The sequence below is a fragment of the Capsicum annuum genome, chromosome 2, assembly GCF_002878395.1.
Source record: "Capsicum annuum cultivar UCD-10X-F1 chromosome 2, UCD10Xv1.1, whole genome shotgun sequence".
In the NCBI taxonomy this organism is placed as follows: domain Eukaryota; kingdom Viridiplantae; phylum Streptophyta; class Magnoliopsida; order Solanales; family Solanaceae; genus Capsicum; species Capsicum annuum.
The window spans coordinates 135,643,365-135,658,361 of NC_061112.1; the positions used below are offsets into that span (position 1 = coordinate 135,643,365).

The 14,997-nt window shown below is 32.7% G+C and overlaps 1 protein-coding gene and 1 long non-coding RNA gene across 2 annotated transcripts; both read left to right on the forward strand.

The window, feature by feature from the left end:
* The first annotated feature begins 3,843 nt into the window (after positions 1-3,843).
* LOC107861274 lies at positions 3,844-7,246 on the forward strand. The gene is made up of 3 exons (XR_007052423.1): positions 3,844-4,311; positions 4,402-6,173; positions 6,255-7,246. It is a non-coding gene; the product is annotated as an uncharacterized LOC107861274 (long non-coding RNA).
* A 3,234-nt stretch (positions 7,247-10,480) lies between these two features.
* LOC107859679 lies at positions 10,481-13,632 on the forward strand. The gene is made up of 2 exons (XM_016704759.2): positions 10,481-13,202; positions 13,294-13,632. The coding sequence occupies exons 1-2, from the start codon at positions 10,687-10,689 to the stop codon at positions 13,376-13,378; spliced, it is 2,601 nt and encodes an 866-aa protein (XP_016560245.1). The 5' UTR covers positions 10,481-10,686; the 3' UTR covers positions 13,379-13,632.
* Positions 13,633-14,997: the final 1,365 nt, after the last annotated feature.

Here is a 14,997-nt window from a genome sequence, read left to right on the forward strand (position 1 = left end):
TATAAAACATATACACATGTATACGTTAAATATACACTTCTATAGAAGATATATACACGTGTATACGCACCATTCAATGTATATCTACTACTACTTATAAAATATACTACATTATATATACGTTACAATATATATAGATATACTTATATACTAATTTATAAAACATATACACATGTATACGTTAAATATATACTTCTATAGGAGATATATGCACAAATATACAAAATATATGCTACTTAATATAATAAATTAATAATATTTGGTAGTAAATTAATAATATATTAGAAGTAAGTTTTAAATTTAAAGTAGAAAACTAGAAATTCAATTTAAAATTTTAAATCGTTAAATGAAAAAATATAAAAAGCAAGGACTAAGGAGTGAATGAATTTGGGGAATTTTATTGATTGCAAAATGATCCAAAATTTATAATTTACATGAATGAAAAATCTATAAATTATGCATCATTTTTTCCAACTCATTCATGTTAATATTAATAGGAACTTGCATAGGATAGTCGAAGTTAACAGGGGCAAAACCATGCATTGGACTTGATTCTGCTGAGTTCTCCCGTGAAGTCATAATTTCTTCAAGTTTCAGCTCGTCGCTTGGCTCCGGTTTCATTCCTTGGTTTCTTCTTTCCTCTCTAATCCAATCTCTGAGGCAAACTAGAACATTCATTGCATTGCTTCCCAATGAGTGTCGGTTGTCTCCAAGCTGCTGTCGTTCCTGACTAAAGGCGCTCTCTGATGCAACGGTTGACATTGGAATATTCAAGATATCTCTAGCTAATCTTGAAAGCACAGTATATTGTGTTTCATTACTCCTCCACCAATCCAACGTGTTGATCCATCGTCTGCAATCCTCTGGTGCCGTCCGAAGATAATATTTCAGCTCTTCCCGATAAGTTGATGTGTAAGTTCTCTCATCAACACTGTTTCAACAATTTAAATCATAAAACGAATCAGAAAAATCACTATGTACGGGCCTTTTAGAAGATGATGGCTCCTCGGGAGGATGAAAAACGACAGTTGGAGTGATATTTGTAGGTAAGACTAAATCAAATAAATCAGCATAGTGATTATATAATTTTTCTATGTAATCCTTTGCATCAGCCGTAGCCGTTAACAAATCAGGTTGTACTTGTTCAGAATCATGGTTAGTATTTATTTCTAAGTTAGTATAAATAATAGTACTAAAGTGACACATATTATTATATTTCATGCACGGATTTAGCATAGCACCAACCAAGTAAATAGGGGGAATCGGAAAAAAATATTTTTTAAATTTCGTAAATGTGGCGCCAACAGCTTCTTTATAACCTTCTTTATTTTTATATTCTTTGAGCAAACCAGAAATATCGATTATATATGCCAAAATATTACAAACAGTAGGATACTAAGCACCGGAAAATTCAACCGTAGCTACATAAATTTTTTTAAAAAACTTAAAAAGATCATTAATTACAACTCAATAAGAATTATGTAGCATGCAATCAGCAGAATCAGCAAATGAACCGCAATGCTGGTTAAAAGCTAGTGTAATAGGAATTCTATATTTATAATAAGTTTTTACAAATTCATACGTAGAATTCCATCTAGTATCAATTTTCTCAGGCATCATTAAACATAGGATTATAAATTGCTTGTATATAACGAATAAAGGCATCAGAAGAAGGAAAATTAAAAGGCAAACAACCCACAGCTACCATTTTAGCTATTTCTTTTCGGTCCCTCAATTTATTATACTTCTTCGCTACGTGACCGGTTTCTGGGTCCATTCAAGTTTGCGTTGACCCACCACCTTTTGCAATATTTAACTCTCTTTTGTGATCTTCAGTTACATGTCTCATTAAGGTACCCGTACCCTCTTACTTGCCTCCACTTCTATGTTTATATAGTTGTTGACAAATATTACATTGCACCTCAATATCTGATATACGTTCAAAAAATTGTCATGCAATACTAGTTCTTTTACGAGGTTTTGGGGCACTGGGAGGACGGGAAGGGAGATTAACTGATTCAGATCTAACGTTAACATCTCTTACTGCGGGTGTCTCAGCAATATTTTCATTATCTTCGTTTAAATTAACCGCATCTACTTCATTTTCTTCTTCTATACCGTAATTTTCCTGAGCTTCTACATAATTCATATCGTGAGCACCTACACCTATTTCTTCCTCAAAAGGTGTACCAAGCGGTACCGGAGGCGAAGACACACGGGCATATCTACTACTTGAACTACCTCTACCACTAGTAATTCGCTTTTTACTACCACTACCGCTTCCGGGATAAAAATTTTTAACACCTTTAGTAGCGAGGTTTCTTAATTTATCCATAATATAAATTAAATTAAAATAAAAATATTTAAAATACACAAATATAATAAAATTAAATATTAAACAATTAATACAATAAATAAAAATTAAACGTAAGAGATGGAACGACAATACCAAATTTTGGAAGTATCCGAAAATTGCGACTTTAGAAACTTCCGCTCGTACTTTGTAAACGAAAAATTAAAAAATTAAAGTGAACACTTTAAGAAATTAAATATATTGAATATTTGAGAATTGAGATTTGAGAGAGAATGAGATTTGAGAGAGTGAAAAATAGTGTGAAAAATGATTTGAAGTTGTAGAGTATTTATAAAAAAAAATTTGGGATTAAAAAATATTTTTTAAAGTTTTTTATTTTTTTCTTAATAAATGGGCCCAAACGAGCCGTTTGGACCCAAAAACGGCTATATAGCCGTTGGGCCAACGACTAATTTGGCCCAAAAGCCAAAATCTCATTTTTTTTTTCTTTTTAAATTTATTCGAACCGGATTAGCCGGGTTCATTTTAAAAAATAACAGATTCCAAACCCGAAATCCTAAAACCCTAGGACTTACGGACCGAATCAAACCGAGCTGGATTAATTACGAGGATCGAATCAAGCCGGATCAGATTGGATCGACCCGGCCCACTTGACACCCATAGTTGTAATAATGAATGCAAAAGACTTTTACTTAAAAAGAAAAAATATCAAGACAGTGAAGAGGCAAAGCAGATAAAAAGATAATTGATGTGTGGCTATTGACGATCTATTAAAATAACACGTAAAATAAGAAAGTGTTACTAAAATTCTAAAACACCCTTATTTTGTTTGTAATTAATAGACACGTTGATACCGTTATTTCACTAAATTATCTTAGATACTATTATAATTTTAAAAATTACTAAATTTATAAAATTAATTGAACCATATATTTTTATAGGGGTCTTCTAAAAATATATTAACTTAATATCTTATCTAAATTAATAATTGTTTTCACTGCCCAAGTCCGGATCGAAGAAAAATATTATCTTAACAAGTTTATTAATTTAGGAAGCTTTTAGTGTAGTTCAATGCTTCACAATGCTGAAATTTCAATCATAATTCAAAGATACTTACGCGTTTTTCTTTTTCAAAAAAAATTAAATAATAATCATTTTCATTATGTAAACAAATTAGAGTATTGCATTTCTTATAATGTTATTTTTAAACGAACTGATCCTCTCACAATGTTATATTGATTTTCGTGATGCACGCGTGTAAAATGTATACTCGTATTAATGGAGCTTTAAAGAGTATAAAATTGAGTTATGAGAATTATTTTATGTTTATTTAAGTTTAAAAACTTGTTAAAAGTAAAAATAATTATATTTTTAATTTATTAACATGATATACATTTGCGAAGCACGTACGCTAAATTGGTCAGCAAATAAGTACAAAAAGAGAAGGAAACTGACAAGAATGGACAGTTAAAATTACAGGCAAAGTAAAATTAGATTCTTTATCTATCAACACCTGATACAGCTGTAATATACACAGTTCTCATGAAAATTTAGTTATGGACAAATTCAAACTGCTTTTGCCCAAAACACTTCTAATTGTAATGAATGTAAAAGACTTTTAATTAAAAAGAAAAAATTCAAGACAACGAAGAGGCAAATCAGACAAAAAAATAATTGATGCATGTCCATGAACAATCTATTGAAATCTATATATATATATATATATATATATAAAAGAGGATTAAGGATCTGCTGATATGGCGTCCTCCAATGATGAGCATTGGTATTTATCTATTTTGAACTTTTTTTTACTTGAATTTAACGTTTAAAAAATTATCAAAAGAAAAATAAATCAGTTACCTGCGCAGATTCAACAGACGTTTATTAGATTTTAGTAACTGTTGAAAAAAGATGAGAAGAAACGGTGGATTTTCATGAAAAACGCCTTTGTTTCAACTCTTAAAAAGAGGGAAAAGGGAAAAAGAGGAGAAGAACCGGTAGGTTTTCTGATTGCAATTCTATTGTTCTTTGTTTCATCAACGTTTTGCAAATTTCTATGGCTAATTTTTGTGCATTCCTCTTTTCAGGTTTTATCAATTGTTCTCTACCATCAAATCTTCATTCTCTCGCCAATAACGATAAGCAAAGCTAATATTGCACATTTGTGCTTTCTGATTTCAACTGATCTCTTAGATTTATAAAATTATGTTGTCGAAATACTTTATCGGGTTGAATTTTTTGACTTTATAAAATTATTTTGGTGAATCACTTTACTTATTTGTGATTATCAGATTTAATAATTTTCTATTTCTGCGCACGCCTGTCTGCATTTTTTTTCAAGGATTTAGAGAAACTTTAGTGAAGCAGAAAAAGGGGTTTGTACTCGTATTAAAGTAGGAAGGCATCTTGTATTGTATTTTGTACTGTTTGATGATTGTTGTTTCATTTTTAGTTTTTGAAAGCAAGTCTAATGGTGTATGGGATGTTTTGAGGGTTCCTCTTCACGTATTGTGGCGCCACTTTGGTAATTGCTGATTGATCATCATACGATCAAGAAAACAAAAATTATCGATGTCTTTTGTGTCTTTTTTCCTGTTAGTTATGCACTTCTTAGCTTTTTATGGTTTTGACAAGCTTTAGTGAATGTACCCCGATAAACTCAAATAGTTTTAGTACTTTCAATTTTTTTTCCGCTGTTATTATTCGCTTACATGTTTCATGCATGTATTGGATGTGAATTTATTTTCTGTATTTCTCTTAAAGCATTGTGGATGTTTTTTAATAATTAGCTTATGACTTTTGTTATGTTAAATTATGTGAACTTTTCGTGCTTTGTCTTAGTATTTTCTGTTAAGGTTCTTAAATGCTTCAATTGGATCAGTTTCTGTCATCCTCCCAACTTACAGAAGTATATTCTTAATGAGTTCAAATTATTTGCTGTATGGTGATTGATCTGTGGTTTTGTCCAGGTATATAATACTCCCTCTCTTAACTTTTATTTGTCCAGAATAAACTTTTCACACCCCTTAAGAAATAACAAATGATATGCATATTTTATCATTATATCCATATTAATTGGTGTGTAGTTTTCATAGACTTGAAAATGATTTGGAATGAGTAATTAATGCTAAAGGTAAAACAATAAAAAGAAATTATTTTTCTCTTGATATGCGTAACTGAACATCCTTTTAATATAGTGGAAAAGTGGAAGTGAATGAATGGAGGACTTTTGTAAATTTTGTGTTTCTTCATATTTGGCATTGGTTCCTGATGTGTGCATGTTGCATTTGCATTTCTTTGATGTACTTGTGGGTGTTTGCTTCTTTATAATTAGTTGTGTGATTTTGAATATTTGTGATTCTTCATATGTTATCATGTGTCCTTTTGCCTTGTGTTCGTACTTTGATTCAAAGGGATCTTTTTAACTATTCAGTTTGGTCAGTTGCTTTTGAAGCTTTGAATTAGGACAAATATACTGTTATTCTCTGTAGTTTCAGCGACATTGATTCTCTCTCTGTTTGTTGATTTTTGAATACTTCTCTACTTATATACCTGTAGTTATATCCCCTTGTATATGTACCCACTCCCAATTTTCCACTTTTTCTTTGGTAATACAAAGAGGATGGAATGTCATTACATCTGAAAAGTAGGAGTGAGCCTTTAGAATCTTAAAGAAAGTCAAAACATGATAGTAAGCAAAGAAGGAGCTCAAAGCTGATGACATTATACTTTTGTGATTGACATGCTAGGTCATGTTGGGCAGCTTGCCATTAAGGCCAATTCTGTAGTATGGAGTGCATTCTTGGCTGCTTCCCGTCTCCACGGTAATGCTGATCTTGCTGAGGTTGCTGCCAAACAGGTACTTGATTTTGAACTAGATTATTGTGGAAGTTATGTCATATTATCAAATGTTTATGGACAGACTGGTCGCTATGCATAGGTATTTGAGATAAGAGATGCAATGTAGCTACAAAATGTAAGGAAGACACCTGGTTCCAGCTGGATCGAACTTCATAATGGTGTACACATCTTTATTATTGTTGATAAGTTGCATCCTGAAACCAATCTTATTTATGCTGGATCAAATTCATTGACTGCTCGATTGCGTGAGCATGGTTATACACCAGAATCTGATGCTTGGAAAGCAGTCCATGATTTTCAGATTTATTGTCTGTTACCTAGATAAAATTTTTTGAAGCACCGATTGAATTAAGGTTATAATAATATCTCTTTGGAAAACCTAGAAAGTGCGTGAGTTCGTTTTGCCATTCATGAAAACAAAGTCTTGGTTTTGTGAAAACAGCTCAAGTTATGTGTGTACTTTGCCGATAAACTTCCATTGAAAATAAAGAGTGTTTTCTTCATTTTTGTGGCATAAGTTACAATATAGATATTTTGTTCAATATATGAGTCCCATGTGCATGTTATCTTTCAAATGTATTGTCTTAGAAGCGACATAGGCTCAAGAAGGTGGTATTAAACTGTTAGGAAAGGTTGTAATTTATTTTATTAACACTGGAGTTGATTATACGCACCCTGGCTTCAGTGATAATTCACCTGAGCAAACATATCCTGTTCCTGAGTACTTCTCTGACATTTGTGAGGTCACTCTACATTTTCCATCTGAATCTTGCAACAGAAAACTTGTTGGTGCCCGTCATTTTGCAGCATCAGCTATAACCTGGGAGATATTTAATGCAACTAAGGACTATGCTTCTCGTTTTGATGATGATGGTCATGGTATGTAAGTGTTCCCTGTCATATGGGCAATTAATATGCTTCTCCTTTAGGATTAAATTTTGATTCTTTTGCTTAAACCTGTAAAATAATCTCTTAGCCAAAGTTAAAACAGTGGGAACCCTAAAATTCTGTTGTTCAACTTCAGTAACTACCTTCACGTTTAAATAGATACACGTCAATGATATGAAACTTTTTTCCTACTTTAGAAACAACTAAAATAAGTACGCCTCAATCCCAAACAAGTTGGATTGGTTACATGAATCCTCATTGACCATGTTTTTCAATTTAAATTCATCTCTGGCGTGCTTTGTCACTAAAAAAAGGCGAAAACTTTATGGATCTACCTCGGACTAGCACTTTTTGGTGAAGGCCTCTTTTAGAATACATAAAATTCTTATTTTGTTAGTCGTAATGGATCATTCATGGAACTATCAAGAGTTGAGCATCTCCATGAAACTTTAGGAATGTGGTGCAGTTTGCCACAATGGGAAAGGTGCTATGGTATTATCTCTTATGGAAACTTACTTGCTGGGTTGTTATTTACTTCAAATCTTAAGTTTTTCACCTTTATAATATTTTTTATAAATTCACTAAAGGAGGGTATTGAAGGAGAGCCTGTAGTAACTGGTAAAGTTACTATTATGTGACTAAGAGGTCACGGGTTTAAATCTTGAAAACAGCCTCTGACAGAAATGTAAGGTAAAGTTGCGTAAGATACACCCTTGTGGTGGGGCCTTTCCCCAAACACCGCAAATAATGATAGCTTTAGTGCACCAAACTATCTTTTTTATTTATTTTTTTTACTAAAAGAGGGTATTAAAACTCTCGCTGTGTGCAGAATTTGAGAAAGAGTCAAATCACATGCAACCTTATCCTCCTGTATTTTTCTACAGATTGTTTTCACTTTTTCAATAAATTCTCCTAATATTTTAATGCAAAATTCACTAGTAACATGTAAAACAAGAAAGTGTCACTACAAGACTAAAATACCCTTATTTTGTTTATAAAATTAATAGACATGTTGATACCGTATTTAACTCTACTAGTGCAATAAAAAATAAAATATGTAAAATAGGTTGTATCAAAGCCATAAACATCGATAATATCTTCATATGACGATTGTACAAATGAATGTATTAAGAATGAGACTAGTAAACTGTTTATTTTAACTCTTAGAATTTAAGAATACGAAAATTAAAAATATTGAATTTTATTAATTTATTTTCATTAAAATAATATGTAAAAACTTTGTAATGTACAGAATTTTCACGAAAACTCAGTTATGGACAAAATTTTATCTATCGGCACGTAATATAGCTGTATAATGTACACATTTCTCACAAAAGTTCAATTATGGACAAAACTTCCAAACTGCTTATGCCAAAACACTTTTAGTTGTAATGAATGCAAATGACTTCTACAGTTCTACTTAAAAAGAAGAAAATTAAGACATCAAAGAGGCGAAACAGACAAAATGATAACTGATGCGTGGCCATCGACGAGGAGCTATTGAAATAACGCATTAAATACTTTTTCCGTCTCATTTTATGTATCATAATTTAATCGAATACAAAATTTAAAAAATAAGAAAAGACTGATACTAATTTTTATCCAATTATCTTTTATTAAAATACATGACATCACTATCTTTAATTAAATGGAACCAAATAGGATAAAAGTGAAATTGTGTCTTTGAATAATTACTAAATAAGGAAATGTAACATTCTTTTTGGACCGAACAAAAACAGAAATCGCGACACATAAAATGAGACGAAAAAAGTAAGAAAGTGTTAATAAAAGACTAAAATACCTTTATTTTATTTAAAATTAATAGACGTGTTAATATCGTATCTGATTTTACTAGTACGAATGTAAGATAGATAGATGAAATATGTAAAATAGATTATATTAAAGCCATAAATATCAATAATATCTTCATATATAATATTATATAAATAAAAAATAAGACTAGTAAATTGTTTGTTTTAACCCTCAAAATTTGAGGGTACAAAAATTTTAAATACTGAATTTATTACTCTATTTCCACTCAATCATATATTAATTCATATAACAAAAAAGAAAAAGAAAGCAAATGTACCTACCTTTTATGAGAAATATCCTGCAACTTTTAATTAAATAACGTATATCTTATATTAATGATCAAACTTTCTCAACAACTTCTGCGATAACATACTATAAAATAAATTAAAAATCATACTATAAAATAAATTAAAAACATCTTATCAATCATCCGGCGCGAATTTAAATTAGTCGGGCTCCAATACAGATATCAAATATTGAATGAGAAATAAAAAAAAAAACATCTTATCAATCTTATTTAATCCTTACTTTTATAAATGATAATATTATTATCTGATGTTAATGATTTTATGCCTTTTAAAAATACTATGATAAAATCAATTAACAAATAAAAAATTCATAAACATCTGAGTATATACTTTATGGCTAATTCACGAAGATATTACTGATTACTACAAAGAAAATATTTACATTCCATATCTTAAAATTATGATTACTACGACAAAGTAACCCTATAAACAAAACTTTTTATGGAGAAGTTCTTTATAAAAATTTTAAAGAAGATAAAAATAAATCTAACGAATCAATTTATGAATTTTAAAAAGAAAGGGAAAAAAATTTAACAAATCTTTTATTCATGTCTTTGGTTAAAAAGAGAGAATGAACTTGTTTTGAAATATTACTTTTCACAAATCACTTAATAAGATATACTAAATATGAGTAATAAATTTTTCATCTTTAAATACATAAGTTTGTGATTTTATTAAAGTATTATTAGCAGCTGCGCTATGCGTGATTTATATTTAGAGAAATTATTCAAAGCATTTTACTTTTGTAGTTGATGTAGAATATTACATTAATTTAATTGCCTAAATACTAAAGTTGTCATTTTTATTGAGGTCGTTTTATTTTTCTTCATACACATAATTTAATGTCCTTGCATGAAATATAATTAAGAGTTACTAATGCAATTCTTTAATTAGTAATTTATAAAATTATTTGTCATTAACTAAAAACACGTCACTAAAAACACTTGTTGACTTTTAATTGGTTCACATTTTAATTGAAAGTTGTCTTTTATTTAACTGAAATTTTAAATTTATTTAAAGCTTTTGATGAATTAAACTCACTGATTTTACATATCCATAATTACGTTAAGAAATTATAAATTACTATTAATCCTATTCAATTAAGAAAATAAATTAATTAAGACCATCATATCACTTGTTTAGATTAGAATTTTTATAAAATCAAGTTTAAATGATTTTTTCAAATCTAATTTTTTTTATAATAATTAAAATAAAGTAAGATAGTTTTTAATATAACGTAAAAAAATCTTGTGTAACCTTTTACGGATATTACTCCTTTATTTCTCCCTTATTTCCCGTAATCTCCTAAGTTGCACCTATAATAAGGACTCTTTTGATATATAAATCTCCATTCATAGTCCTACTGTAACACTATTTCCATTTACTTTGACAATTTCTCCCTAAACCTATTAAAATCCTCTTCTACAACAACGACTACAAAGTCTTTTTCACTACAAAAATTTCATCAAAGTCTACTAAGAATTAAAAAAAAAATCAAGAATCATGATGAAGGAGCTTTTTCAGAAAAGGCTAAGTGCCTTTTACAACAATTGGATATTCAACAAGAAAGATTTATGGGGTAATTCTGATGTTGTTGTAATCCATACACAACAGCAAGAGAAAGATTATTTATGGGGTTATTCAGTTTCATCACAGTTTTATTTATGGCTTATTGGTGAACAACTTGATGATACAACAACTATTTTTACTTCTTCTGCTATATACTTTTTATGTAGTCGGAAAAATTATTCAAAGATTCGATCTTTGTGTTGTTCTGCAACTGTTGTGAATAAAATCCCCGTTTCTGTTCAATTGAAGGCCAATAATGATGATGGGTTGGTGTTAATTGATGCTACCATACGTAACGAGAGGGCTATTCGTAACAAGAAGTTGTTTGCTCATCGTTTTGATGATGATGGAAGTTGTCCGTTTGTGTTGGGGTATGTATTAGGTGAGTTTCCCAGGTCTAAACTTTTTTGGAATTGTTTTAATGAATTAGAAACAGGAAGGTTTAAGGCTATTGATGTGAGATGTGGTGTTAGTAAGATTATGTGTACTGTTGATAAACCAGTCTTTGGCGTTGATAAAGCGATTAGTGTTGCTGATATGCCAGTTTTTGGGGTCGGTGTGTCTGGGAAAGAGGTGGCTCCTAAGCATGTTTATAGGCCTCCTGTTAATGCCAGTAAAGAAAAGGGAGTTTTGAAGGGAAAGGGAGAAGGTAGTTTGTGGGGGGGACACGTTGATCAACTGTTTATGGAGGCGATGGAGAATAGGTCTGTTTTGTTGGAGAAAGAGGAGAGTATTCCAGAATTGACATTTGAGCCAATGGAATTGAGGAAGAAGGGGAGTGATTTGGGTTCTCAGTATGAGCTAAAGAGGTTCCTATGGGGTGATAAAGGGAAAGGGGGATTGAGTAGGGTGAATGAAAATCCTGTATCAACTACCAAAATGACTGAAAATGTTTCGGCGTTGATGGGGGATCTTAATCTATCTTGTTCTCCGTCCAGTGGAAAACAAGACAAATTAAGACTAGCAAACATAGGTGGTGGTCAGCAGTTTAAGTTTGGAGGAAATAGGTTGGATGTTGGTAAAGAAGAGAATTCGAAGGCTGGAAACAGAAATGTTGATCAAGTGTTTAAGTCTGGGGCTAGTACTTTGGATGCTAAGGAGGGCAAGTTAGAGGAAATAAAGGAAAATGATGATGCAGTGTTTAAGTTTGGGTCAAGTAAATTGGATGGTAAAGACAGCAGGTCGAAGGAAGTTAACAGAGATGGTGATCAGCTGGTGAAGTTGGGAGAAGGAAAGAAAGATGGGGATCAGCTGTTTAAGATGGGAGAAGTAAAGAAAGATGGTGATCAGCAGTTTAAGATTGGAGGAAAGCGAGGCAGGAGCCTTCAGCCTCAGATGATGGAGGAGAAGAAAGGTGCAAAGGATCTCAAGCTGCTTGCGGAAAGATTAACAGCCTTCTACTCAAGCTGGAGGACATACAAAGAAGAGCAATGGGGGAAAGCAGATGTTTTGGTGATTACTACTCAGTCAAAGGGACCACTTGAATCCTTGTCTCATCCTGTATCCTCTAGCTTCTTAGTGTGGTTGCTTGGTGATGAGTTTCCGGAAACCACAGCTGTTTTTACAGACACTGGAATAGAATTTCTATGCACCAAGGACAGTTTCTTCAGGCTTCGTGCAATTGGAATTCGTATGACAATGGTTGCAAAGGTTACTGTTTCTGTGCAGCTGAAGAAACGAGGAGAGCTGTGTTCAGATTGGTTAAGAAAAACTTTGTGCCAGGTGAATGCTGCCCCTAGGTCTGGAGTAAACTGCCCGCTTGTTGTGGGATGTATTAGCTGGGAATCTACGGAGATAGGGGTTCTTTCACATTCCAAAATGTTTGAAGTTGCATATGTAGACCAGTCTTTAATCAATCTGTTTGAACAGGGGAGTTTTGAGTTTGCAGCTCAACATTCGACTTTGCCTAAGCAATTTCAGATGTTGTCCTTGGAAACATCAACTGGTGCAAAAACTGCAAGTGCATTATCACTCTCTGAGGTTGCCAAGATGAAGTCAATGGATGACAATTCTTATGTGTCACATACACCTGAAGAAGAGAAGTTGTTGGAGAAGAAGGGCGACACATCGTCTTCGTTGCCTACTGACGCTACAGTGGATAATGCAGGACAAGTTGAGCGAAGCAAACTTGCAGATAAGATGCTTTTACTTGATATAAAGGAGGAGGGTGATATGGACACCTCTATCACAGAAGACGGTGCAGAAGAAAAGCTGCAAGTGAAGGAATGTGGAGAGCAATCCACACCAACTACAGAAGGTGGAATGGATCACAGTATCCAGCCAACTGATGTTACAGATGCTGCATCAGAAAATTCTTTACCAGATGACAAAAATGGCCGCCCGGGAAAGAAATCTGCTGGCTCTGATCACGAAGATGATGATTGGACATTAATTGAGATGGAATGTGAAGGGCAAGAAGCAGAAGTAGCCGAGAGAGTCAGCTGGAAAAGGTATTTGATAACAACACTGTGTCATTTTCTTTAATCCTTGTCGCTCGATCTGTTATAGACACACAACTCTTTGTTCATGTTTTTTGTATAGGTGGTTCATGGATAAAACCGTAAAGTCATTTGGTCTTAAAGACGAGGTATCCGATGAAGCACCATCAAAGAGGACCAAGGCTTGATCCATAAGTATATGAAGCACCATCATGGAGGGGACCAAGGCTAATCCAAATGTACATATCTGCAGTTTTTCCTCTGTTTAATTAGCTGCTAGGAACAGTTTTAGTGGTCAATAATGCTCTTGATTTTCTAGGTCAATAATTTGAACTGCTTTTCTCAGAACGTCGTCATAACATTAAGTTTAAACATGGTTCCATCGTGTTAGCGATAAGTGCCTTGTTTTGTCTCGTGATGTTTATATTGGGCATCTATTTCATGTTTTGGTTTTCATGTTATATCTGTAGGGCATATGGCAGCTTAAGTTCATCTAAAAGAAGCATTAGGCTGAGCAGTTGCTTGCAGTATGAGTTTGTGTTATGACAGGAACTTGAGTTGTTTGATGAATGCTAGCTGTACTTGTGAGCAAACTTAGCTACAGTTCGGAGTCATATCTGAACTTTTAAATTCTTTAAACAAAGTAGAGAAAATTTTAATGGATTAGAGTAAATGTGAATTCCATATATCAAAATTTTGTGACTACATAGCATATGATATGGAGCAGTTACAGCTTATGGAGGACATGAAAATATTTGATTTTTGGTGGGTTTTCAGCGTGGTTGGGGGTGGGTGGGGGGAGGATATGAGAAGAGGGAGAGAATAGGAATTGGAAAGATCGATGAGATCTATCTTTTTGGACAAAGTTTATTTGACAGAAACTTAATTCGAAAATCTTGGACAACCTCGGAATCTTACTTGATGACCCTTGATAGGAAGGTGTGAAGAACGCGGATTAGCGTAGAGAGTTTGGGTGTGGGAGTGCGTTGGTAATAGTAGGGAAGTGTTCTTTTGTGTTTGGAGTTTCTTGTTCGTGTTGTGGCTGTAGTATTATCTTGTCGCTAGTGGTGTTAGTTTATTTTGCATACCGTACTAGTTTATACGCACTTATCTTTTGTGTTTGCTATACTGTTAGTTTATTTTCCATACCGTACTAGTTTATATGTACTTATCTTTTGTGTTTGTTATATTGTTATCGGTCCTAAGCCGGAGGTCTATCGAAAACCGTCTCTCTGCTTCACCCGAGGTAGTGGTATGGTTTGTTGTTGATATCATATGCATGGGAATATTTAAGGGTGTCAAAATAAACTCAAATTGAGTTGATCCGCCAAACCCACCCATAACTTAATGGGTTGGTTCAAGATAATTTGCTATTGGGTAAATCTCAATCCATTAACTCTCAATCCATTTTCATTTGGGTTCAAATGAACTCAATCAATCTCTACTTCAATTCGTTTAGTAAAAAAATTATTTTCTTAATGAAATTAAAGAAAAAAGTCACCTCACCTCCACCTTACTCCAACCTCACCGCAAGCAAACTTACCCCACTCTCACCCCATCCCGCGTCCCTTAAATAAATTATTTTTACTTTTTAAAAAACTCTTTATAGATTTTCTATCTTGTCACCACCCCACCTCATCCCCATTCCCCCCTCCTACCTCGAAATCCCATCCCCACCACCAACCTAAAAAGTTAAAAATCTTTTAATTTTTAAAAATAAATAAATAATTTTTTTTAAACGAAAAAATTAATTTTACCTCAACCCTCTCCTTACTCCCTACATCCCCACACCCTCCTCCCCTATACG

What these genes read in the sequence shown, in the direction of transcription:
- LOC107859679 (XM_016704759.2), top strand. Translation starts at nt 10,687, where the DNA reads ATGATGAAGGAGCTTTTTCAGAAAAGGCTAAGTGCCTTTTACAACAAT. An exon ending in GAGAGAGTCAGCTGGAAAAG is followed by an intron (nt 13,203 to 13,293) that starts GTATTTGATAAC and finishes TTTTTTGTATAG; the next exon opens with GTGGTTCATGGATAAAACCG.